The sequence below is a fragment of the Ochlerotatus camptorhynchus genome, unplaced genomic scaffold (assembly GCF_037179485.1).
Source record: "Ochlerotatus camptorhynchus isolate MF236.1 unplaced genomic scaffold, CSIRO-AGI_Acam_v1.1 ptg000023l, whole genome shotgun sequence".
NCBI lineage: Eukaryota > Metazoa > Arthropoda > Insecta > Diptera > Culicidae > Ochlerotatus > Ochlerotatus camptorhynchus.
Genome location: NW_027040515.1, coordinates 141280 through 169206, shown reverse-complemented (window position 1 = coordinate 169206; position 27927 = coordinate 141280). Strand labels below are relative to the sequence as shown.

Below are 27927 nucleotides of genomic sequence, written 5' to 3'. Positions count from 1 at the left end.
ACAACTTCCTGGCACGGGTTTTGGCGGACTTGTTCTGCTTCTCGTCGCGATTAGAGGCCTTTTGTACCTTGAACGTTCGAAGCCCAGCCTTAGTTTTGGCCTTCTGGACAAAACTTCGGCTTAGGTGCAGCTTCTTAGCCACATCCCTAACGGAGGCGTTCGGATTTCGGTTGAAGGCCCCAACTACGCGGTTGTGATTTTTGGTGTTGTACGGAATACTTTTTCCTTCACTTCTGGGCTTCCGATCGGTGGTCAACTGTTCCTCGAACCGCTTAATCACTCGCGACACCGTGGAATTCGCGATTCCCAACGTTTTAGCGATGGAACGATGCGAGAGATCCTTGTTCTCGTGATGAATGCGCAAGATTTTATCACGCACGAGCTGTTCTTTCGACTCCATTTCCGCGAGTTTTGATCACAGGACTTTAAAATATAATATAAAAATTTAAATAATGCACTATGAACTAAATCCACCCAAATTTTCATTAAATTCTACCCAACGGTTAAAAAGTTAGAGCAATTTCATAGTGTGGCAATTTCATCGTGGACACCCTTTAGAGAAGTCAATGTGAACGACATCTACTTGCTGACGCTTTTATTCTATGCTACCAATAACAGTGTTGGTGTAGGACATCAAGTTGGAGATTGTCGAGCGCTTTTTCATGAATCCATGCTGGAACTCCAAGATTATAGATTGCACAACTGGATACAACTTGTCAAGCAGAAGACTTTCGAGAACTTTGGCCAGGAATCCGGAAAAACGCCATCCAGAAGTGAACGATTGAAGATAGACATAACGGGTGTGGCCAACTATGCTGTACAATTCTTGATGAAAGACGGCGAAATACAATTCGGACCTGGGCCTTTCGATGCATCCACGGAGCAAAAGGCTTTGAAAATAGCGTCATGGCTGAAGTTAAGCTGCTGCAGACGAATGTTGTAGTTCTGTAACTGGTCGATGTATTGCTGCTACGGAGGAGTTTGATCGGGTTCGAAAACGCTTCGGAAGAAATCAGTGAAGAGGTTTGCAGAAGTGGCATCGGTGGAGGAGCTGCGATTACAGTAGCTGACGTCTGCCGGAATACCAGCTGATCTTTTGCGAGCGTTTACGAAAGACCAGAACGACGATGGGTTTTCTTTAAAGCCACTCTGGAGGTTATCGATGTACTCACGAAAGCGAGTACTTCATGCAAACTGTTGTACTCGGCTTCTGCACGCTGCAACGTTTATGGGTCTTACGCAGACGGTTACGCGGATTACGCAATTGTGGATTCCACTATGGTTGTTGGAAATGCATAGACGGTCTACGAGCCTTTACCGGAACAGTATCATGGATTACTTGTTAAATATTGTCATATAATACGGACACGGCGGCATCAATGGTAGGTAAGTTAAGTAATTGCACCCAATCCAACGCTGATATCCTCGCATTAATAGCATCGAAATCACACCGTACGAATTGTACTCACTGCGTACTGCTTATGATGGCGATAAACTTTCGAAACGGCAGATGGTGGTTCAAACAGCTCAATAGGATCTGAATCACTGACGAGCACCGGGTTGAGAAGTTTACCATTCACGTTGACCAGTTAGCTGATTTGCTTAAGTCCTGCAGACAGGAAGAACTCGACTACAGCAAGTTCCCGTTCAGATGAAGCATTGAGAGGTAAGAATCCTTGGACATCCTCTTTCTCATTCTCATCCTCAGTCCCAAGCTAGATTTGCCTAGTGACTATAGTGACAACTAGCTAGATCACACTAAAACATAACCTTGAACTTGTGCTGGCATATGAAAGGTAAAATCCTCTTTTGCAAACTCTCTTCCATGTAGATTAGGGTGGGCCATCATGATCATTTTTGCAGAACAGCCCTTTTTTGGCTTTCGTTCCATTTGGTTGTCGTTCCATTTGGGGTCCCAAAAAACTGTGCAAAATTTGACGATGATTGTTTGTAACCCGGCTTTCCGCATTGCGTTTGAAATTTGTATGGAAATTAGTATGGGAAAACCTACAATTGCACTTTCATTCCTAGGGACCACCATTTTCCATGAACCATGTAACTAATCATGTGAAAGTATAGTCCAGGAAGTGCCTAACAAGTTTGCCAAAAGAATGTACGGTGCTAGAATGTCTCTAAAAAAGATATAGGTGTTCAAAGTTCGATATTTCGAATGAAATGCCAAAAATCACATTTCCTGTCAACACTTCCGGTGTACCAAACTGAAATACTTTCGGAGTTTCTTGTCTTATCGATTTGGTATGTCCAAAATGGTGAGTTGACAACCTGGAAGGAGCGGGATACCTAACTCTAGTCTTCCCGTCCTTCAGTTCATACCTCACGCCTCTCCGAGTCATATAATAACAAAAGCTGAAACAGGGACACAGCTGGGTGACGTAGCCTGGGCAATAGACTGATGCAAAATTTGAAATGTTCGCTCCACAGTGTTCAAACGGTTTCAAATCGGGTCCTACTTAGCCTCCGAATGTTTAAACTCATTTGATAAGAAACTGATTTGGCACAAACCATTTGCAGTTTATATGGAAATCACTATGGGAAAACCAAATTTTTTGTTCATTGTCTTCTAGCCTTTTTCCATATTGTACTGTTAACAAGTTCTATTGCTATTCTCATGGGAATTTTTATCAGCTACTACTTTGCAGAAAATCGTTTTTCAGCCAAACGTTAAATTAAATAGTTATTAATTGTTTAAGAGATTGATAATTTTATGGCAAGATTAAGCAACTGCATTGTGGGCAACACTGTATTCTGCAGTGTGACATAGTAACCATGATGTTTTTTCTCTATTCTACGCACCATAAACACCAATGTTGCCTGCTGAACAGTTGATTGAGCATAATCATAAGACATCAGTGACTTGAATCGTTAATAATTTTTGTTCCTTACATTTGATCGAAAAGTGGTCTTCAACAAAGTTGTAGCTTTTCAACAAGCTCAGCTATCATTTTTTAAAGTAGAGTGAACTTTGGAATATTGACTTAGATATGAACCGAAATTATGGTTTCTTTATAGTAATTCCCATATAAACTTCAAATGGTTTGTGCAAAGTCAGTTTGTTATCAAATGAGTTTAAACATTCGGAGGCTAATTAGGACCCGATTTGAAACCGTTTGAACACTGTGGAGCGAAAATTTCAAATTTTGCATCAGTCTAGTGGACAATGTTGCCAGTCCGGCAATAGCAAAGTGAAGAGGTGCGGTTCAAAATGGCGTCTGTTCTCCTTGTTAGAAGCGGCTGATCACCGTCCTAGTACCAGCGTGGAACTCTAAACAGAGCTGTGCACGATGGTCTCTCGGCGAGACAGGGAGTTGGGGCAGGCCCAACAAGCCGCCCTGGAAAAAATATAAAATTGCAAATACCGAAGAAAGAAATACGGATAGGAACAATCGGCACAGACCTACGCGACGAAATAAGGACTACGATTGGAAGCTCTGGACATGGAACTGCAAATCGCTCGGCATCCCGGGGTGCGATAGGTTAATGCTACGAACCCTTCGCAGACTACGAGGCTGATGACGGTGGCCATTGATCGAGTGGAATGGAGATGACTTCTTTGGAGAGCAGAGGACATCAAGGCCTTAGCCTGATTGGTAAGGTGAGGTATGTCCAGATGAAATATTTCAAAACTGCTCAATCTCATCAGCGTAGTTAGACAAGGGGAGGGGGGTTTGCTATACTCCCTTCATGCGAAAATTTCAAAGCGAAACAACGAGTTGCTTCCTTGATGCTTGTCAACGATGTGGCTAAAACAAGGGGTGAAGCTAATCTCCGACTTCAACAAGAAACCCACGCGAGATCCTGATCACAGCAATACTTGCTTCAGGTGATTGAGCAGCATCGAAAAGAGTGCCCTAATTTATCAACTGAAATTCTATGACATTTGTGTTAAAACGTTTGACATTGCATATCACACCAAAAGAGTAGGGAAGGGGGACAAGGTACTTACTTTCAAACTGCTTCTATGAGATTTAGCAAATGTTTTTTAATAATACATCCGAACATACCAACTCGAGAAGATGGGATACTTCTGAATTATTTCAGTCTTTAACTTTACTTTCATTTATATTAGTGGGGGGGGGGGGGGGCTGGAGGTATAGTAAGTCTCTCTAACTACGCTTAAAAGATTGAACAATCAATTTTGAATAATTCATCCTAACATACCAATTCGGTAAGATGAGAATCTCAGAAATTATTTCAGTTTTAAGCTTTACTTCTATTGATATTAGTGAGGGGGCGGGGGTTGTAGTAAGCACCCCCTCTCTCTAACTACACATATGAAATAGAGCAATTTCTTTCGAATAATTCATCTGAACATACCAAATCGATATTTCATTTTCATTTTCATTTTGCAGCGTTTGGTGGGGCAATGGGAGCGCAAATCAATCCAAAGCCGAGGATAAAGGACGGGTCTATGCGGACCACTTGAACGCCATGAGAAAAGGAAGGGATTAAAGAGGTCAGTTATTGTGGGGTTTTGAGGAAATGACACATAGTGATGCTAAATGTAAAGAAACCGAAAATCCATCTCCCACTGATTCATCCTTTCACATATATACCAAATTGATATTTTAAAGCAATAATCAAAATAAACAGACAATACATGAAAAGGCTAGTTGCCAGTTGCTTTAAAGGCTAGTTGCCTCTTTAAGCGGACCCTCCGCATCCTAACTCTTCTGTTAATTCACTTAAAGCTACAAGGCTGTCTAAATTTTCTTATTTAAGTTCGTTTGATGATTACGATATCTCTAGTCTAATTTAATAAATAATTGAAATCTCTAATCTACCTACCATGCTTTATTAAGTACCTGCACTTGTGAATGTAATCTAAAATTTAACGTGTTTCAAGTTGTTTTTGACTTTGACCTATATTTAATATATATTAGTTCGTCCCAGGTGACACCTTCAATTGACTAAAATGCTTCACTTTGAAGTTAGTTTCCTAGCTGATTTTTAAATTACATAGGGTATATGCTTCAACTACGCTCACACGTTTCCACTATGTCGCACCACAAAAATACGTATGGTTATGTCACAATAGAAGCACGCCACAGTGGAAATCCCGAGCCATAGTTCAAACACTTATCCCAAATCAAAATGAAGCACAGATAAGATTAGTTGCAATACCATGTACAAAAATGGTGTTTAACATTGTTCCCTGAGTAATACCTCAATGAAAACAACAACGAAAACTTGTCACGCAAGTAGAAGGAGCACTGTTGGGCACTTTCTGAAATATTTTAATAGTATAATTCCCTTGCAAACCCAAATAAATCTATTGCGTAAAAATAAATAAAATAAGAGTGATTTGCGGAAAAACCCGCCAGTATCGCACCCAACGTCAGTGCCAATACGTAAGCGTACTACAACGCGGTTTTCAAATAAAGGAGTAACAAGTGTGATACTATCACTTCAGGCTAGAACTTTGTTTCTCTTAGGCAATGGTTCATCAAAGAGAGGAAGCTCAGTAATCCTCATCGCATGCTCATGACGCTATTCTGTCACGGCATGAGCCAATGATGCCGGACCTTAACCAACCGACTTCAACGCTCCACTATGAAGCATAAGATTAGGCCCGCCCACCAACGTCCAGGATAAAAAACTAGCCAAGGGGAGGGATCTGAACATACCAAATCGATATGATAAGAAACACCAAAATTATTTCAGTTTGGAATATGACTTCCATTGGTACACCGTCAGTGTTGGCAGAAAAAGTGATTTTTGACATTTCATTCAAACCATAAATATTTTAACAATTATAACTGTTTTGTTTTTTAACATTCTAGTACTATTTTTTATTTATTTTTTATTATTTTTTTAGTCTCTTTAACGCTCTTGGGTTCTTTGTAACTTGTCCGGGGGTGAGAGTTGAACTCGTGACTTTTGCGTGAGAGGTATGGATCTTAACTACTACGCCGGGGTCGCTCCCGTTCTAGTACTGTTTCGTTTTTGTTTGCTAATCTGGTTAGATGTTATACTTAAATATCTTAAAGATAAGTCGTCCAGCTCTAACCTTTCTAGTGGTAAGCAGTGGGACCATCATCAAAAATAAATAGGGTAGAGCAGTACTTCGGCCTAATCACCTATTTTGGGCCTATCGAGCAGAAAACATCAAATAAATCCATTGTTTCAGAGTTAACAGTTAGCAGGTCAATTATGCGTTTGGTACGATACTTTAGTTCAAAAGCTACCGACCGATTTCAATGTAAACGCTTCGACCTCCGACCGAATTAAAAAAAAAACATAACATATGGAAAACTTCACCACAATGCCAAGACTCAATTATTTAAACGATACTGACATTGTTTTGAAATTAAAATTAAGTGAAACAGCTCATATCAAGGGTCAAAGTTACACATTTTAACAATTGAACTTGACAAATGAAAGCATGATAAACAACAACAAAATCTCTTGAACGACACGAGTAAATGAAAATTAAAAATATGACTTTTGTTAGTTTTTTTTCAAATTGCGTAAATATACCGCAGCATTATATATTAAGAAATTACCTATTCTTTGGTACCGGATTTAATCGATGGAGCGATTCTAGTGCCGTAAATACAAACGGATCCATCGAGATCGATCTTTCCCTGAAGATCACCCAATCCTAATTTGAGCCTTCAAGAGCTATTTCCAGAAAAAATCTGCTTACCCCTCGGCTGTTGCTTCTGACCTGCCAGTCTGTCTGCCACGATCGGTTGGCGGCCGAGAAAAAGGTATTCTTCTCGATGATGATAATGACGATGATGATGATGATAAACTACAGCTTCCATCGCCCGACCAGGCGAGAAAAAAAAACCAACGAAGAACCCGTCGAAATTGAACCGCGGAAAAAAGGTTCAACGCGAGTGGTTTTATTGGCGAGAGACCCTTGAGAAAACTTCAATCGAAGTTCCGAAAGACCCGAGAGTAAAAGATGCTGCCCACTTCTTGTCGATCTTGCTATTCCGACACCAAAAGCGAAGAAGAATCATCCGTTTAAACCGAAAGCAAAGGAGCGAACGATCGAGCGTGTTGGGAAGGTTCTTATGCTATATGCTGAGCTCTACTTGCCGTGTTCTTATTTACATTTTCACGGCCCGATTTGACTTTATGCTTTGGCCTTTTGGCTTCCCTCCTCCGGCCGCGACCGGTGTGACTGTACATAAAACATACGCCGAGCACCTTTTCCACTCCGCCGTCCTCGCACCCTGTCCCACACCCGCTGGATATTCCTGAAGTGGAGTCGTTGTGGCTGCTGCTGCTGCTCTAAAACCCAACGATGATGATGATGATGACGGTTGATGCTGAGGTTCGAAAACCAAGCCAGACATACCGTCGCCACTCCCTGCCGATTGGCTGCTCTTCTTGTCCCAGCAGGTCGTCCCACCCCGGCGAGTCCCACCGTCCCGGGAATCCCTTATGTGCGAGCGAGATGTGATGACCGGCAGCATCATTAGACAACCACTTTGGGTTCGAAACCCATGATGCATGGCAGAAGATGATGAAGAAGAAGCAGCAGCAGCAGCAACAATAATGCATTGGAGAATCACTTGGTCGGTCAAAAAGCAACCATAAAATCGCCGAAGGAGATTCCGACCCGGCCAACAAAACAGTTGTAAGAGGGAAAATAAGCGTGAAAGAGTGAACCTCTTGAGAGGCTGTTGTTCATCGTTGGTATTATTCTTGGCTTTCGGGATCGTTTTGTTGTTCTTGTTGTTGTTGTTGTTCGTGGTGGTGGTGGTTTTATTGTTACAAAATCCATCACCTTCCTCTCGGGTGCTGCGGCAGCGCTGATCGAGGAAGGTACAAAATGTTCTTTTTTCGAAAATGATCTTCGGTGCGGTGGGCAACTGTGCTGATTTATACGCATTTGTGCTTGATAGTTAATAGGGATTTTACCAGCGGATTACTGTTCGAAATTTAATGATCAAGGTGCAAAAGTGAATCATAAATGTTTGTATGCTTTAATATGAAGAATACCAGCTCCTGAGCTATTTTATACAAAATATTCGGTATCTCAATATCAAAAATCATAGCAAACAGAGTCGTCTATAGATATTAAAACATTATTCGGAACACCTCAAACCATTTATACGATGGCCATACGATTTTATCTTTTTAATGTACTAATTACTCTAGTTCAAAGCATATTTAAACTTTGTTGGTGGTCATTCCCCATGTACTTTGGATGGGGAGAGTGAAGATGTCAACTCCCTATTGCTAACATTTCGTGAATAAAGGGCGCGCTTTTCTCTCCATTTATTGGGGCATCTTCTTGTTGGATGGTAAGTTTCCTGACCAATTGGTTGATCAAGTTGTTGGAAGAAGATTCTTAACTGTCACAAGGAAATGAATAGGCGAATTAACTATCAATCCATCAATTCGTTTTTGGCCTTTTATACAGTGATTTGCTGACTGATGACAATCAGAGGTTATTGAGCTTGATCAAGTTCAACTGTTTGGAGAGCCCACAGCTATCGGACTAGTTTCCGTGGTACAATGATTGGTAGACCACACATCATCATATCAGCAGTGAAAAGTTCAATTGAAATTAATTTGATTTTCAACGAAGAACGATATTCAATTACTGATGGTTAAATGTATGATTTTATATTCAAAAACCTACTTCAGGGTGTAATTAAAACTTGCAAAATATTTGTAGCTGTCATTGGTCATATCTCGTCGAGTTAATATGATTTGATATGTCATGGTTATGGTAAATTATGAATTTAATCATATCAAACCATAAACTGTACAATCCGGAACCATTTCTAAGGTGGACATATGACTAAAGAATTTTATGATTGCCATTGGTCATATTTAGATGTATACATAGATGTGATTTGATGTGTCGATAAAGAATTTGGCCAAATGAGACTATTATCTGGAACATCAGTTCTACGATGCACATGAAATTCATTGATTATTGTTTTGAAAGCCATTGGTCATATTTCGACATGAAGATCCGAATTGGGGCCCCCTCAGTTTAGTCGGTAAAGACGCAGCTATAAAGCAAGATCATGATGGAGGCGGCTGGGGTTCGATTCCCGATCAGGACTAGGAATTTTCCGGGAAGACATGCTAAGTATAAATTCATAAAAATACAATAATTGCCTCCCAGCGGGAAAACATTTCAGAGAAATTTTTTCCGGTGGAAGTCGGAAGAAACTTTCGGGGGATATTGTGAGTGGAGATCGTTAAACGAAATCGTTTAATTTTGAAAGGAACTTTTAAGGAAAGTTGAAATACAATTTCGGGTTGGTCAGAAAAAAAACTGTTCAAGGAAGACAGAAGATAATTCTAGCAGAAAGCATGCTTTTGGTATTATTTTCAGAATTTTCATTGAATTTTTTTCAGAATTCCCTTCTTAACTTGGAGTTCTACATACAAGTACCTTAGAGTTATTAGAATTAATTTAACGTTCTCCTTACAAACCCTTTCGAGAAGTCTTTTTTAAATTACTTTACAGTTCTAGTCAGCACTCTCTTTGAAATTGCCTTGAAATGCTCAACAGAATTCTCTTGTAAATTTACTTTGAATCCCACTCAGCAATCCCTTGGAATTCTACTCTGAACTACCTATGAATTTTTCTTACGTTTCGCCTTGAGTCTGGAGTTCCTCAGAACTAATTTGAAAGGAATCCTCATATTTAACTTTCCTAAAAATTTATCATCTGATATTTTCCTCTGAATCCCCCTCGAAATTTTTCCTAGAAACCCTGGTTATTCTCATCAAATTAATTCATTTAAGTTCATAAGCTTTGAAACTTTTGCATTGATATTTTGCAGGAAGTCGGAAGATATTTTCAGGAAAAGTTTAAAGAAAATTTAGAAGAAAGAATGGAAATAGTCGGAAGAAACTTCCAAAAGAAGCCACAAATACTTTTTGGGGGATTTGAAGGACAGTTCCAGGAGAAATTGTAAAAATCTTCCGAGGGAAGCGGAAAGCGCCACAACTTGTCGGGAAGTCGGTAGACAGCCACAGAAAGCCAGAAGAAGCTCGGAAGAAACTTCCCGTATAAGTTGGGGGTGAACCTTCGAGCAAGTTTAGAGAAATTTGCAGATGGAGTCGAAAACAACAACTCAAAGGAAATTTCAGTGGAAACTATAGAAGTTTCCTGGAGAAAAGGAGGCTAGAAAAAAATCTGTAGGAATTCTTCCAGAAATCTTCCAGCGTAAGCTAGAAAGGTTTTGGGACAGTTAGAAGAAACTTGTAGGAGAAGCCAGAAGAATCTTCCGCGAGAACGTCAGAAGATCCGACACTTCCTGGCGATACCTAAATATAATCTTGGATATGCTGGAAGAAGCTTCAGGGAGAAATCTTTCAGTAAAATAGGTTGAAAATTCGGAGGGAAGTTTAAGGGAAGAAAGACGAACAATATTTCCAGAGGCTTCTATTTTCCTCTAGAAATATTTTTTTTTTAATTTAAAACATTTTTCAGGGGAAAACTCATAAGTGTAGAGTTGACAACTACTTGATAGTGACTTGGATACATCCCTGTTTACTATACTATGAGTGTCCTATGATTGCGGATGAAGAATGGAACAGTGGTGATGGGAGTTCAGTTGAGATATAAACGTGTGACAGGGCGGACTGTTTCCATGGTGGATAGGATTCTAAACTAAGAAGAAGAAACTCTCAAGCGATGTCAAAACAAAAATCAATTTCCGGAAAAAAAAACTTCCTGGCAGTCGGAAGAAGATTACAAGGGAAGTCAGTATAACTAGAACCAAAGCTAGAGCAATATTAGTGGAATTTAAAAATCTCCCATGATAATTCACCAAAATATCCTCAAAAAATTAAACTGTTTTGCGCGAGCCCTAATTTTCTTCAATCATTACCATTTATTGCAGAAGCTCAAATTTTGGGATTATTAATCTGAACTTTTTTTCTTCTCCAAAATGAAAAACTGGCTGACTCACTGACATCTATGCCCCAGAATTTTTATAGATATCGGCAGGCATGGAAAATCATTTACATTCATTTCATGCATTCATTTACATTCATTTGCCTCTAACTTTTTTCATCAACAGCATTCCGCAAAATGATGTATGGAGCTTTTGTAGGTTTTATTAATAGCTACAACTTTTGCCCATAAAACAAATCTGTATCTCTTATGCATCACGAACTAGAGTGTGCAGAACTTGTTACTGTTTTTCAGTGAATGTAAAATACATTCACTTAAAAACAGTAGTGGCTTCTGTTGGCTCTGGTTCGTCATGCATAAGAGATACGGATTTGAGTTTTTAACAAAAGTTGTAGCTAATAACAAAACCTCTATACATCATTTTGCGGAATTCTGTTGATGAAAAAAGTTAGAAGCAAATGAATGTAAATGAATGCATGAAATGAATGTAAATGATTTTCCACGCCTGGATATCGGCATCTGATGACACCACCGATAGAGCTCAGCATTCGAAATCCAGTTGCGAGGTCACCAAGCACAAATTATACACTAATATAAAGTACCTAAAAATTACCAACATTTTAACTAAGCACCCTTGATGTGTTACAAAATTTACTATTCTTAATACTATACTAAGAGGCGTTCAAAGGATTGATTTTTTTTTGGACACAGCTGGACCTAGAAAAAGCACCAATCTACTCGAACATTAAATTTTGACACAGTTAGGTGTAACATCTATTAAGAGAGCCCCTTCCCTTTTTGGTGGTTAAATTTTGCAACAACTAGCAAAGTCTAGCTCTACGGAAACAGATTTTAATCAACCCTCAGGATTTCAGTTCAACTCAGGATCATCGAAATATTCTTTTATTTGAGTGATTTTTGCTCAACTTGCCGGAATGAATCATAAGATTAATCCTGAAATCCTGAAAGTTACTCTGAAGACATTTTGGAATGATCCTAAGGAACCCCTAATAAGAAAATATAGAAGAAATAGTTTAGTTAACCCAGAAAATAGTTTGGTTAGTCGAAAATTTTCCAATATTCTGGTCTAAGAAAACGGTGGGACTAGAAATTTCTAAAAAGAGTAGCAGTGAGGTGAGGGAAATCTCAAACTTGTGAATTCAGAATTGCAACCATGGAGGAATTTGGTAGATTCTATGACATCAAAAGTTTTCAAGGTTCTAACATTAACAAACATATCCAAAACGGACATCATAAAATTTTAACAAAATATCACGTGTCTGAAGCATGGAATCAAAAATATCTCCAAATGACCAAATTACAAGCCATCAAAGCGATAACGCTATGTCCGAAATGGAAAGCAATAATGATATAATCTTCGTCCCTTTTCATCATGAAAAACTCTCTTTGCAATAGGAGCTCACTCGGGCCGGTTGAAGGAAACGACTAAATTGTTGGCAAGCTGCTTCACGAAGTAACGCCGAAGATGATACACGTGTGTTAATGGAATTTTTTTTTTTGTAATGTCTTTTCTCGATTCCGATCAAGCTAGGTGTGTCAACCGTGTTTATTGCAACAAAGCAGGTAAGCAATATATCATTATCCTTCTACAACTCCGACCAAACTATATTACAGAGAAAGAGAGTTTATCGTGGTAGTAGTAGCAAGCGTTTTGTCATTATCGTTGGTTGCTTTATGTGTTTGAATTCGCTGGTCTGAAGCTTAGAAATTGTTTGGAATTCTCACTGGTAGGGTAGAGAACTAGTTCGGCCTAACCGCCCATTTTGGGCCTAATGAGCAGAAAACTTCAAATAAATCCATAATTTCAGAGCTAACAAGTCAATTATGCGTTTGGTAGGATACGTTTCAATGGCATTTCAATACATTAGGCCGAGTTTAGAATCCGTAGGCCGAGTTTGGCGTCAAGAAGCAGTGTTAGACTTTTGATAATATATCAACGATTGGTTTCTCTTTATCAAATTTTACGGAAAGGTAAATAAATTTAAAAAGCCATCAGTAATAATAACATTCCGTTTGGTGCTAAACTGCGCTAGCTTAAGAAAGACTAAGTGCGGGTTGTGCTTAATAGGCCGGAAAACCCTATCATTTTGGATAAATGACATGATCTTGAATTTAACTAACTTTGTAAATCCTGATAAATTGCTGATATTTTGAGACCTCTCACTTCATTTTCAGTACAAAAAAAAAAGATTTTCAACCTGGAAGAAATATTCAGAATTCAAAATGCAATATTGGAGCTATCGGACTTATCATTTTTATTAATAGAATTTAAATATAGGTTATCAAAATAGATATTAAAATTGTGATTCCATGCCATTCTCGGTTATTTCCCGGTTGTTTACCCTGAATTCAAGAAAATCAACATTTAATTTTTTAACATGGATTTCAAGTGACTTTTTCTCTCAGCGTTTTTTTTTTCTCCTTAAAGTTCGTTTAAGCACCTTCTTCTTATTTTTTTTAACTATTCGTTTATTTGTTAGGTTCAAATGTCGTTAAACTTTACGGAGCCGAGGTCTATCAAAATACAATAATTCCTAGTTAAATTACATAATGTTTCTTTTTCTTATTTTCAATTTGCTCTAAATAGATGGCATCAATCCTCTTCTTGCTTTCCTCGATCAATGCACACCGTTTTTCAGGATCGTCAATATGCGAAAGATCTGGGATCGTATATGGACGCTGTGTATATCGACAAATATCACCACTCACAGAGATCAGGCTGCTATCACTTTCGCTTGAGTCATTTGCGTTCAATTTTTTGGTTGCATTGTTTGTGGTGTCCGAGTCGATTGATCGCTGGCGTTTCGTTTCGGTTTTGTTGTTTTGCTGTTGGTCTGCATTTGGTATCGATTTCGGGAGCGAGGGCCACTGCTTACTGTTGGCTGCGTTTGATGGAAGTTTGTGTGAGTTGTTGTTGTTCTTGTTCTTGCTGTTAACGTAGTTGTTGTTGGTGCTGCTACTGAGAGTATTGTCTTCGTTTGCTACTGCTGTTGCTACTGCTGTTACTGCTGCTGCTGCTGCTGCCACATCGGAGCAGCGTTGCTTTGGGTGAGATTTGCGCTCACAATTGCGACATGTTTTTACTTGGTTTGGGTATGATACCAGTGTAATTTCGCCATCCACGGTGATGAATGACGGGATGGGAAGAATAAGTCTCATTTTTAAAACACGCACTCCATTGCTGAAGCCTGGAAAATAACTCTTCCAAACCTCACCGCGAATTGCTATCACCTCTCCATACTGGCGCATATATTCGATGATAACCACATTTTCCATGTCATCTGGGAGATCATGCAAACGTACGTCGACAACGCTGCTTTCGGCATAAATTGGAATCGAGATCTGTTTTTCTCTCATACTCCATAAAATGCTTCAGGTGATGAGCTGAAGCGATTCTTCTTGCTACTTCTTTACTTTGCATACCCAGGTATACAACGTTTTTCACATTGAGTGGCTGGATGCATTTCACTTGTGACATATCAAGTTGCAGTTCACTTTCTAAAAATCGTTTGATTTCCGAAATACACGGCCGCTTAGGCAGAATGGATGAATCCAAAACGACACAGTTTTCTCGCAAAGCCCGCATGGCTATGGGCAACAAAACTCACGCGCGTCACACAAAAGAAGTTCGAAAATGGTATCATACGTCTGATCGGTTAAGGAGATGGATAGCAACTGACCTTCTTCTTAGACATTGTTAATTTAATGCAAAATAAGTGACCATATTTTAATGTAAAAGATCTAAATTTCCGAAGAAAATTCCGCTTAGTTCAGATTTTTAAAGCTAACTGATATTACCAATTAAGAGAGTCAGCTGCAATGTTAATTTTTTTCTTTGAATTGACAATAATTTCGGACGATAACAATCAACCGTCAAGACACCAAAGACGAGTGTCAATCTGTCAATTCTGCTAAAAGGGCGTTGATACATGACAATATTAAAAAATAAAACAAGCCCCATTTGCTTCAGAATATTAAGATCCATGTATTAGGTACCGTAAAACCGGGTATCTTTGATAATGCGGGTAACTTTGATAGTATAATATAAAGATTAAATTTATTCGCTGCGCTTTTTCTAAATTAGAAATATTAGTTCCATATTGTAGCTTAGGGTATTTCTGTTGATATCGTATGTACTTTTTATATAGAATGTGTTACATATTTTACAAACATATTAAAAAACCATTTTCGTATTTTTCGCCGGTTTGAAAAAGCACTCAAACAATCATTTATGAAATCTATTTCCGATATAGCCATACCAAATTCAATGTTGTATTTTTATTGCCTATCCTGTTTTCTGATTATATACTCATTCAAAGTTCCATATTTAAAGATCTGAAAAACTTGAGTTTCAAGATTTTTTTTCTAGATTCATCGAGCATTATCAAAGTAACCCCAAATCAAAATACTGATGTTCGGTCACACAACTTAAAAAAATAGTGCAAATGCTTTAATTTCCGTTAAACAAATAACTAGGGAATTAACTCCTGGATCCTCAGTACTTGTTTTAAAAATATAAAATTTAAAAAATATTCATTGCTGCAAAAAACATTTAGAATATACTTTAAAAAATTATCAATTGTACCCCGTTTTTCGGTATTTCAAAATACGCTACGAGTGGGGGAGGGGGAATCTCTTAGGGTCTCATCAATTTACTTTGATGCATTTTCGAAAATTCAAATGCAGTTTTCTTCGACGCATCATTTCAGATTGCAAAAAGCTCGCGTCATTTTATTCTTTTTGCTATTTTACACAAAATGACGCGAGCTTTTTGCAATCTAAAATGATGCGTCGAAGAAAACTGCATTTGAATTTTTCGAAAATGCATCAAAGTAAATTGAACCTTGAGGAAAAACATTTAAAAATTGGGCAGGAACTGATCTGCGCTTGTTTGATGACTTAACACTCCGAACACGATGCCTCCGGTAAAATTTGTAATGGAGAATTAGCAAGGTTTGAAGAATCATTGCTCAGCAGTTTATCGATCGATTTTAGTTCTATTGACATTTCGCTATGCTTTTTCAAACATTGCAAGTTTGGCGTTAAACATTTTACCGGAGGCATCGTATTAAGAAGATTAATAATTATCTTCACAACCAGCCAAAGTTACTTTTACTTTAATTTAGTTATGAGTATCCCATCAAATTGACGCTGGAACGTCGAGGGTCTACCAGTATAAGGAAGTATTGTTCTCCAATCCGAACTCGAACACGGACCGACGGTGATCATTGAAGGTGAACATAATTACAATGATGCATATGCCTGGCTTTCTCTCTATCTCTCAGCCTCCATCCCGCTCTCATAAAGACGACGATATTTATAATTTCCACCCTCCAGGCAAGCGGTTTGATTTATTTGGACAATAATTCCCATGTTCCCCGTGCCCAGTCCAAACAATCCGGAACGATGGACCGCCCGCAGGCGGAAAATTGCAGATTTTATAAACAGTTTACGGTTTGGAACTGAGCTGGGAGATGGGATCGGATGCTATCGAATATTGACTAACCACACAGGAATGCGTGCACTGTAGCTGCTACACGGCAACAAACTGAGAGAAATGTGTGTGTTTGGAAAACAACGCATCGCGCGTTCTATAACAAACATCCGGACTCATCATGTCAACCAGGATGCCCGGACCCGGACGAACAGTTTTGGGACGATGCTGGAGTAATTGTTGTACTTTATTATTGGAACCGAATACGCGAACGGATCGGAGCTCCATCTCTTGTTGTTCGACAGCCGCCTGCCTGTTGGCATCTGACAAATAGACTTCAATTAGAATTGTTAATTAGACCCATCCCCGGCTCGACAGCGGTGAACTTTGCGAGATTTAGCGGATTCGAGGTGTGGCAAATGTGTGCATATATTTAACCAAATCTATTCCGAAGAAACCTTCCCCTGAATGACGCGAGTGTGATACGACACAACGGTTGATGTTTGCTGGATCGGGCTAACGGTTACTCAATTAGATTGATAAATTCAAATGGCGAGAGAAATATTGGGCTTCCTAAAAAAAAACTTATGGTCCTTAAAATTTGAGTATCAGTACAAGACACTGAAGTAGTCTGCACATTGTAGACGAAATACACGTATCATCAAAAGCTATTGAAATCCCTGTGTACTCCGGATACCTGGTTCTGTGGATATTCTAATACATTGTTAACCTTCCATTTGGATATTCAGCCTGACCCTGATCGTATTTAACTATCATATCTCCGTTCGAATTTCACATATTCATGCCAAATAATATATTGTTGACCAGCTCAAGAACGAACAGCTGGATGATAGAATTGTCAAAAAATATAAAATAAACCATTCACTCACCGTCGGTTCCGACTTGGGTGGAATCGCCAGGGCACACCGCACCGCCAGCGTTATCAGGCAGGCTACGGCTAGCTTCATCCTCACTGCTCTACTACTTGCTGCTGCTGCTGCTACTACTACTACTGGTTGGAGTGAGATTTATGTCCAATTGCCAATTTGCCGGCAACCTACAAAACACTCAGCGGGCGGCTTCTCAGTTCTTCTTTCGCACTCTCCAAGAGCCGATGCGGCGTGGTTCGAAAATCCAATTCCTGCTGACAGTTTCGGTTTGATTTATTGCACTCCTATCATCTGATCGGATGGTAGCAGTAGCCTCAGTAGTATAATTTCTGTTTACACTCGCGCGCGCTCCAAGCTCTGCTGAACCGGTTCACTGCAGGCTCTCTCTCTCTCTCTCTGTATTATCACTGTTTTATATAGTAAACTGTAATGCACGGATCTCCGCCAACACCAGACGGCTTCTTCTTCTATTTCGATCAGATCAGCTGCAGTTGCACACTGCACTCTATGTGTGTAGTAATATGATATTCACAATGATGATTATTGCCACTGCTTATTAGTGCCGAAGCGATTTCACCCTTGAATTGATGATGATGCGTTCTTTACTTATATGCAAACAAGAGTTACTTTTCACACATCTTCGTCACTACTGATACAGCATCGCCATTCGCGTAGACCCACTCTATGTTCTACGACAACGAAGACGAGCAGTCGCACTCTCACTCAACGCAATATTTCATCTTAATACAAATTGACCTGATTTGATAATAAATTTATTTATTTGATTTTCGACTTCACCACTTCACATCCCTTCTTGCTGTCTGACTTGTGCGATACCACTGACTGGCGCGGTGCAACGCAAGTTCAACTGCTGTATTGACTGGTCAAGTACCGCGGTTTGATGACTTCATCGAAGTTCTGCTCGATAATTCAATCGCCGCATGAGGCAAAGACTTTCCTGAAGATTTACTGCGGCAAATCTGCGAAAAAAAAAACAAAAGGACAAAATCGGTAAGAATTAGAACACGCAAATGCAAATCACATTAGGGCGGGCTCGTGTGTAGATTCTTATTGTCATTGTTTCAATATGGGCACGTTGAAGAACGGACGGAGCTCGGTCCGAGGCGAAGAAGAGGCGAGAATAAACTCACACAATTGTTTCAATTATTAAACCCCATAAATTAACCGCCTATTTGTCCACGCGCGAAGTGCTGCCACAAGTGCATCTCTGGAGGATCGCATGCGGCGATGTCAAACTGGCGTGGGTTGCATTCCGCACAGATGCGTCTTACAGTGTTTTGATGACTTTTCAGAACATTGAATTTGAGCTCAGAGTCAAGTGAGGCGACGCAACGCGGCCTGTGGAAAGGCATGGATCCGGTCACGCGCGATCATCGCAGAAACAAAATAGTTATTCTCGGTCACTGAAAGATCAATCAATGCAAACTCTTCCAATCAGTGTGACGTAGAATAATGTCATAGTGAACACCGCGACCGAATGCGGATCAATAAAGACAATGTGTTGACACGTGTGACTTCTACGAGAAATCAAAGGACTGTTGGATAATAGAGTTTGCTGCAAGGATCGTTTTGGTAAATGGTAAATACGCTGAATTGAAGAGATGTGTTCCAGTAAAGATATGAAGCGGAGTGCCACCAATAACTCTATAATATAAAAGGGGTTGAACCCACGATCATGTGCTTAGTAAACAAAAACGGTCACCACTATGGCACCAAACCCCTCATATAGGGTGACCAGCAGGGTTACTTCCACTCACTTCGCTATAAAAAATGTTTTTCGGAATTATGGAATCATTGGATGCTATTATGAAAGTTTTTTCTTGTCAGAAACAAGAAGAGGTTGGAAGGTATGTATTTGACACATAAAACCTGTCAGTTTCGCTTTCAGTGCGTCACAATCAGCGAATTTATGACTCGTGAGCGTTCACTCAGAGTAAGTCACCTTATCTTGTGACTTACAACTACTAACTATTATTATAATATCTAATGATTTCATAATTGCGAAAAACAATTTTTATAGCAAGTGAGTGGAAGCAAGCCTGGTGACCAGTGAATTTTAATTTTGAAATTCCCGGTTTTCCCGGTGTGATTTAACAACAAATTCGAATACGAATCGGGTTCATCATCTCCTTTACCTTTTGTGGAGATGATCAACCCGATTCGTACCTTGCTCAAATTTGACTTTTGCAGGCTTTCTACATTCCGCAGCACGTGAAATTGACCTCTTCCGATTTTTTTTATTGGGTATCAAGCAGGAGCTGCGTGACAGCTTAATTTTCAAGACTTGACCCATTTGAATAAATTTTGCTTCTATCTTTGACAATACAGCAGAAGGACTAGCCTATGTTGGCCGCTTGAACACTGGATTCCATATGTATTGTTTCAAGATAGTTATAGAAAAAATGCTGTGACGTGTGCGCGTAGATACATCCGCGTAGTAAACCGATTGAGTAAGTAAATCCGTTTCGAACGAAATAGAAAAAAGGCTTATTATCATTTAAAGAGTGCCACCAAAATAAATGTGAGAGCCTATGTTGGCAAGTTGATTAATTTTGGTTTCCTCCCTAAATATTCTACTTATTTTACTGTTGAGCTTTGTTTCAATTTAGTTATTTTACCGCACGTATCAATCATTTCAAGATTTCGCGACCGTACCGAACTAATTCTATAATACAGAAGCTCAAAAAAAAAAAAACTTTTGGTGAGCTCTACTGCATTGCGAATCACTTCTGCGTAAGCTCCGTAGAAGTAGGCGCGTTGATTCCGACAGCCGCGAAAAGTTAAACATGCATCAATACCACATAAGGAAAGATCGATTTTACGTATGGTTTAGTTCATAGATTAACATTGACTGCTGTTTACTAATGTAAGAACTTGAACACTAATAAATAAGTTGACTCAAATGCTTTAACCGCATATATAAGAGATTTCGCGTATTGAGAGAATACTATAGTAATCGAGTACAACAAACTCAGGGGAATACAATACCTCCAAAAGTTTAAAAGCTATTAATTGTCACATACCTGTACTTTTGCTTATTTCCTAAACTATTCCTCTACTTGTTAATCTGCTAAATGCTATTGGTCTGCCTGCGTTTTCTTTTTAAAGTTCAAGACTAAATAAGAAGATTTATTCTACAACTTTAAAGGTTAGTTGCCTTCCTAAGCGGACCCCCCGCATCCTAATTCTTTTGTTAATCTACTTAATGTCATTAGACTTTCTGAAGTTTCTTATTTAAGTTCATTTGATGATTATGATCTCTCATTAGTCTAATTTAATAAATTATTAAAAGCTTTAATTCACCTAATCAAGCATAACCCATGCTTTATTAAGCACCTGCACTAATCTAAAATTAAACGTGGTTCAAGTACTTTTGATTTTGACCTATACCTATTTATTATATCTTGTTTCGACCAAGGTAACACCTTCATGTGACTAAAATGCTTCATTTTGAAGTTAGTTTCCTAGCTGATTTTTAAATTATATAGGGTGTATGCTCCAATTACGCTCTCACGTTTCCACTATGTCGTACCACAAAAATACATATGGGTATGTCACAATAGAAGCACACCACAGTGGAAATCTCGAGCCATAGTTCAAACACTTATCCCAAATCAAAATGAAGCACATATAAGATTAGTTACAATACCATGTACAAAAATGATGTTTAACATTGTTTCCTGAGTAATACTTAAACGAAAACAACAATGAAAGCTTGTTACGTAAATAGAAGGAGCACCGTTGGGCACTTTTTGAAATATTTCAATAGTATAATTCTCTTGCAAACCCAAATAAATCTATCTGCGTAAAAATAAATAAAATAAGAGTGATTTGCGGCAAAACCCGCCAGTATCACACCCAACGTCAGTGCCTATACGTAAGCGTACTACGACGCGGCTCTCAATTAAAGGAGTAACAAGTGTGATACTATCACTGCTAGACTAGATCTTTGGTTCTCTCATGCAGTGGTTTATCAGAGAGGGGAAGCTTAGTAATCCCCATTGCCTGCCCATGACACCATTCTATCGCGGCATGAGCCAGTAACGCCGGCCATAAACCTACCGTCTCCAACACTCCACTATAAAGCATGAAATTAAGACCGCCCACCAACAGCAAGGTGCAAAAACTAACCAAGGGGAGGGGTGAAATTGACCTCTTTCGATTTGGACCAACATTGGAGGAGATGTTTATTTTGGTTTAACTTTTATGAATCCAAATTTTAGTGTCGAATCGAAGCACCTGTCGGTCCAAGGGAGTATTTTTTAATAAAAAAAAAGAAAATCTAAATATGAATGTATTATTTTAGTACAGTGTTGGCAAATATTTAAATATTTCATATTAATTAAAACGGAATTTTCTCCAAATAAATACATTTAGATCTCCATTCTGATAGCACCATCGTGTTCCCCATACTTTTTTACCTAAGAAACACTTATCGACAAAAAGTCATTTTAATAAATATTTCCTGAGATACAGCATTTTGAAGTAAAGAATCCTAAAAATTATGAGAAAAAACATTTTTATCAATTTTATTTTCGCCCACTCTTCTAAGTAAAGGAACTCATTTTGCTCGCATACTACTTTTTTTTTGTAACTTCGCATCATAATACGGGTTTTTTCGTCATGCAGTTAAGTAACATAACGGCCAACTTTTCCTAGCTAAAATAATCGTGCGCAAAAGTAACTTATGCGAACTGTTTTGAATGTTGCCTTGCTTCTCATCTACCAACCGAGAGCTTGAAAAATTGTGACAGTAATATTTAATAGCCTACTGGATCAGAAAGTTTTGATCATACGTATGGACGTCCATATGTAGTTAATCTTGAAACAGCGTTCTATACAGATAGAAATAATTAAAACTCAAACGATATTTTCCATATTTCCAAAAAAATGTTAATGTTTTCAGAAGATAACTGCCCAATGAATTTTTAAATGGAGATTTTGTTCCCAAATGTATTTAATGTGTTTTTTGTTTGTTTCAAAATGTAGTTAATTTTATTTATATTGACGTAGCACTACGTCTGTGATTTCTATATGAGGGTACACTTTGTGAAAATCGAAAATGTAAAATGTAACAAAATTATGAAAGATTTTGAACGATAATAACTCAGCTGCCCCTGAACCAATTTCAATAATTTTATCACCAATCCATCAGAATAATTCCTACGCATTTGTTAAAATTAAGACTTTATCATTTTTCAAAATGTCACAATTGTTGCTATGCTAATTAAAATTATCACTAATTGCCTGCGAAAAGCGATTTCCCTAACATAGATTTCAAAGTTGAATTCTCACCAAATGGTGTTTATTCAATCACCGTGTGGTGAGTGGTGGTGTTCTCCAGTACACAACGAATGGCTCCCCGCAAGCAGCTAGCTATCAAAGCTGGCCTCAACCGTTGATCGGATTCAATTCCAATCACGGTGTGTGGTGGTGTCCGGTCGTCGGCATCAGCAGCAGCAGTGCTTTCGGCACGTGGCTTTGAACATTGTTCTCCAGTACACAACAAAAGACTGCCTGCAAGCAGCGAGCGGGAGCCCACATGAGCATCCATAGAAAGAGGAAGAAACCGCACCGCTATTGATCGGAATCAGTAGCTCTTCGTGAGTCGCTGTGAGTCATCTATACCAAGCGCGTCACCCGCATTCCAAACAACATACCGTATGCGTGATAATGTTTGTACCATCGTACAAATAAGGTTCCCGTTTCACCTGTGCTTACAATGCCTTGATTTTCTTTGCATGCACGTAACCTATAGCTCATATCGTAGTAGGCTGTGAAAATGATTTACTGTGTATTCGTGATTTGTCCCACGCGCAAATGTTGCAAAAAGACATTTCAATCGCCGTGGGAGTGTCCCGGTGGATCGTCAAAAGGGTTTTAGACCGAGAAAAGAAAGGACAACTATCCGCGAAGGTGGCCACAGGTCGTCCGAAGTCAGCTCGGGTTCCGAGGGTTATCGCTGCTATCAAAAGGAAGATTCGGGTGAATCCAGTGCGTTCAATAAGGAAAATGGCAAAGGAACACGGGATCAGTGACTTTACGGCACGGAAGATCGTAAAGGAAGATTGCGGGGCGAAGTCGAGGGCACGAAAAAAAAACTCACATGATTACCAACCGCATCCGGGAGCTACGAGTCGAACGATGCAAAAAAATCCGGTAATCCTGTTCACCGTCGATCCCGTATCAAATTCCAGAACCGACCGGTATATTAGTTCTCTTCCGGTAAAAGACGTGACCGACGAGCACAAGAACGTGTATCTGACCAAGCATCCTGCTAGCGTTATGGTGTATGGATTGGTGGCTTCCGATGGAGGTCTACATCGGGATTTTAAGTAAGTATGTTCTTCCGTGGATCAAAGAACAGTACGGTCCGAAGCCAAATGTTGTATTTCAACAAGATGGGGCTCCGTGCCACACCTCGAACCGCACTCAGAAGTGGTTGCCGGAACATCTTCCGTTCTGGGCGAAGGATATGTGGCCGCCATCCAGCCCCGATCTAAATCCGCTGGATTACTCAATATGGCACGTCATGAAGGCCAAGGCCTGTTCTAAACGCCACCCGAGTACAGCAGACAAACATTGACCCGTATCTGGAGTGAAATTGATCCAGACTACATTATTAGAACCTGCCGTGCATTCCGGAAGCGTGTGGAGGCCGTAATTGCAGCAAGTGGAAACTCGATTGATGATTAATATAGTTTAAGACTCTGAAAAACATCCCCCCTTTGAATAAATAAAAAAAAACTCGAAAACGAAATTTTTGAGAATTTTTTTTAATTTTGACATTGCTTAATGGTGCAAACATTATCACGCATACGGTACAGCTCACCAGCCTCATCTGTGTTTAACACCCTAATAGCTCAGCATTACTCAACCACCATAAATTTGTAAAAGAGTATTTTTTGGGCATTTGTCAAGGTCATCGATCTAGTTTAAACATTCAAGTTTATGAAACTTTTATCCATTTTGTTCTCGCGAACCGCTTCACGCCGGGGTTGCTATCACTTAGACGACTGCAGCGCCACCTCGCTGCACATTTCAAAAATCAAAATTTGGGAAAATGTTATTAAAATATTTTCAATAAAATGTGTTTCTGTTCACCAAAAAAAAATGCGAAATTGATTCTTTTTTTCAGCTTCTACACTGGCCAACCCCTTAATCTATCTTATATGGTAAAAAAATCTGTGGAACGCGATGGTGCTATCAAATCAAATATTTAAATCAAATACTTATACCCACAAAATACTGCATTGATTGTGAAGTAATGAAATTGGGTTGTTAGCGGAATGCTGAATAAAACAGCAAAAAAGGTTATCTTCCATTTAATTCCACTTAATTTTGGTATCCATGACAGATACGTATTTCGAGTACAATGTGCAGTCTTCATCAGTGTCATTCCCACTAAAGAACTTATCAAAATCTAACCCCCTTAAGTACTCATCCCCTAGGTAAAAAAGTCAAGATCATAGGTATAAAAATGAAACTACAATGTGTTAAATCGGAACCTACCTAACTAATAAAAACCAAAGATTTAAGTAAGCTAAAGGAGAAAAATCTATACAACTCTCTAATAAGGAAAATTCCCAAAGGCTTGGTAGCCATCATAATGAAGTAATGAAATTGGGTTGTTAGCGGAATGCTAAATAAAACAGCAAAAAAAGGTTATCTTCCATTTAATTCCACTTAATAATTGATTATTTTAGATGTGAAATCAATCTTAGGCAACACTGTCAACAATTTATCACAGAAAAACAGACATAACACATTGAATATGTTTCACTATAAAACGTCGCAGCTAAAACACTACCGCTATCTGTTGAGTATACTGCGATGGGCATCACGCTGAACAGATGGCGGTAGTGTGTAAGCGTCAAATGCACACCACAAGTGGTGGTACTACCAACTAAAAACATTTAAATTGACCGTTAAATGCGTGTTTGATGAACAGCTTACGAGTGCTATGTCTGTTTGTACAAACAGTAGGCGAGAAAAATGAGCTCATTTACTTAGAATAGCGGGCGAAAAAGTAATTGAAAATAATATTGTTTCGCATAATTTATGACATTCTTTGCTTCAAAATGCTGTATCGCAAGCAGGGGTTGAAACTGTTGACGTTTTTTACGACACTCGCTTCGTTCTCATGCGCGACAGTCTGATTTCAACATTCGTGCATAAAGAAATAATTCAAATAACTATCATACGACATGTGTGATTTTGTTCAAATTCCTCAGTTTGCTGTAAATTGAACGATTTCTGGTCAGAAATGTTATTACCAGGACATCGTGGCTTGCTATTTTCAGAATTCACACAAGCACAACATCAGCAGTTCTTATTATGAGAAAAACTAAAATACATACGTTCGTGACGGTCGTCGACAACAGTGTCGTATGACAGAGCCTGTAATATGACATTTTAGTTTGGTACTGTAATTTGATAGCTTGTATGGCAAGTGTCGAAACCAAAGGCAGTCGATTATCACAGAAAATATGTCGACTAAGGTGACCACTTACAAGACTGATCTCAAGAAATACCCAAATTACTTTTTGCTGATAAATGTATAGACCGGCAATCGGGCCAAACAGCCTGCATGCCGTATCGAACGACAACGGCCAACGATGCGTGAACTTTGCAGCCTCCCGGGGTATGGTAGTTCGAAGTACCTTTTTCCCCCGCAAGGATATCCACAAAGCCACCTGGAGATCACCTGACCAACACACAGAAAACCAAATCGATCACGTTCTAATCGACGGGAAATTCTTCTCCGACATTATCAACGTCCGCACGTACCGCAGTGCGAACATAGATTCGGACCACTACCTAGTTGCAGTATGCATGCGCTCAAAACTCTCGACGGTGCATAACACACGTCGAAGTCGAACGCCACGACCCAACATTGAGCAACTACGGGACACCGGAGTTGCCCAGGACTACGCGCAGCAGCTGGAAGTTGCACTACCCACGGAAGAGCAGCTTGGCGCAGCTTCTCTTGAAGATGGCTGGAGGGACATCCGTTCAGCCATAGGTAGTACTGCTGTAGCGGCACTAGGTACTGCAATCCCGGACCGAAGAAATGACTGGTTTGACGGCGAATGCAAACTGTTAGTAGAGGAGAAGAATGCAGCACGGGCGAGAATGCTGCAACACCGCACGAGATTGAATGTGGAGCGATACAGACAAGCGCGGAACAGACAAAACTCGGTTTTCCGAACGAAGAAGCGTCAGCAGGAAGATCGAGATCGCGAGGCGATGGAAAATCTGTACCGCGTAAACGACACACGGAAGTTCTACGAGAAGCTAAATAGTTCGCGCAAAGGCTACGTGCCGCAAGCCGATATGTGCAAGGACTTGGACGGTAACCTTCTCACGAACGAGTGTGAGGTGATTGAGAGGTGGAAGCAGTACTATGACGAGCACCTCAACGGTGAAGCAGCAGAAAACGAAGGTGGCACGGCAACAGACCTTGGAGCACGCGCAGAAGACGACAGGCTACCGGCCCCTGATCTTCAAGAAGTTGAGGAGGAGATCGGTCGGCTGAAGAACAACAAAGCAACTGGTGTAGATCAACTACCAAGTGAGCTATTGAAATACGGTGGTGAAGCACTGGCTAGAGCGCTGCACTGGGTAATTGCCAAGATTTGGGAGGAGGAGATATTACCGGAGGAGTGGATGGAAGGTGTCGTATGCCCAATCTACAAAAAGGGCGACAAGTTGGATTGCTGCAACTACCGCGCGATCACACTGCTGAGCGCCGCCTACAAGGTACTCTCCCAAATTCTATGCCGCCGTCTGTCACCATATGCAAGAGAGTTCGTGGGGCAATACCAGGCGGGATTCATGGGTGCCCGCGCTACCACGGACCAAATTTTCGCGATTCGGCAGGTTCTGCAGAAATGCCGCGAATACAACGTGCCCACACATCATTTGTTCATCGATTTCAAATCCGCATACGACACAATCGATCGAGATCAGCTATGGCAGATTATGCACGAGTACGGATTTCCGGATAAACTGACGCGATTGGTCAAGGCGACGATGGATCGAGTGACGTGCGTTGTTCGAGTATCGGGGACACTCTCGAGTCCCTTTGAATCTCGAAGGGGGTTACGGCAGGGTGATGGACTTTCGTGTCTGCTGTTCAACATCGCGTTAGAAGGTGTGATCAGAAGAGCTGGGATAGACACGAGTGGCACGATATTCACGAAGTCCATCCAGCTCCTTGGTTTCGCCGATGACATTGACATTATGGCACGGAACCTTGAGATGATGGCGGAAACGTACATCAGACTGAAGGCTGAAGCTAGACGGATTGGACTTGCCATCAACGCATCAAAGACAAAATATATGAAAGCAAGAGGTTCTAGGGAAGACAATGTTAGCCTCCCACCCCGAGTTCAGATTGACGGTGACGAAATCGAGGTGGTCGATGAGTTCGTGTATTTGGGCTCACTGGTGACCGCCGAAAATGATACCAGCAGAGAAATTCAAAGACGCATTATGGCAGGGAATCGTGCCTACTTTGGACTCTGGAGGACGCTCCGGTCGAATAAAATTCGCCGCCGCACGAAGTTGACTGTCTACAAGACGCTGATTAGACCGGTGGTCCTTTACGGCCACGAGACCTGGACTATGCTCGTGGAGGACCAACGCGCCCTTGGTGTTTTCGAACGGAAGGTGTTGCGTACCATCTACGGTGG

The 27927-nt window shown here is 40.0% G+C and overlaps 1 protein-coding gene across 1 annotated transcript in view; it reads right to left on the bottom strand.

The window, feature by feature from the left end:
- LOC135706916 (uncharacterized) overlaps positions 1 to 27927 on the bottom strand; it is a 133797-nt gene that overhangs the window by 65286 nt on the left and 40584 nt on the right. The window contains exon 2 of the mRNA XM_065228602.1: positions 17210 to 18189. Coding sequence (XP_065084674.1) covers positions 17210 to 17287 — 78 coding nt within the window. The 5' untranslated portion in view covers positions 17288 to 18189. The remainder of the gene's footprint in view (positions 1 to 17209; positions 18190 to 27927) is intronic.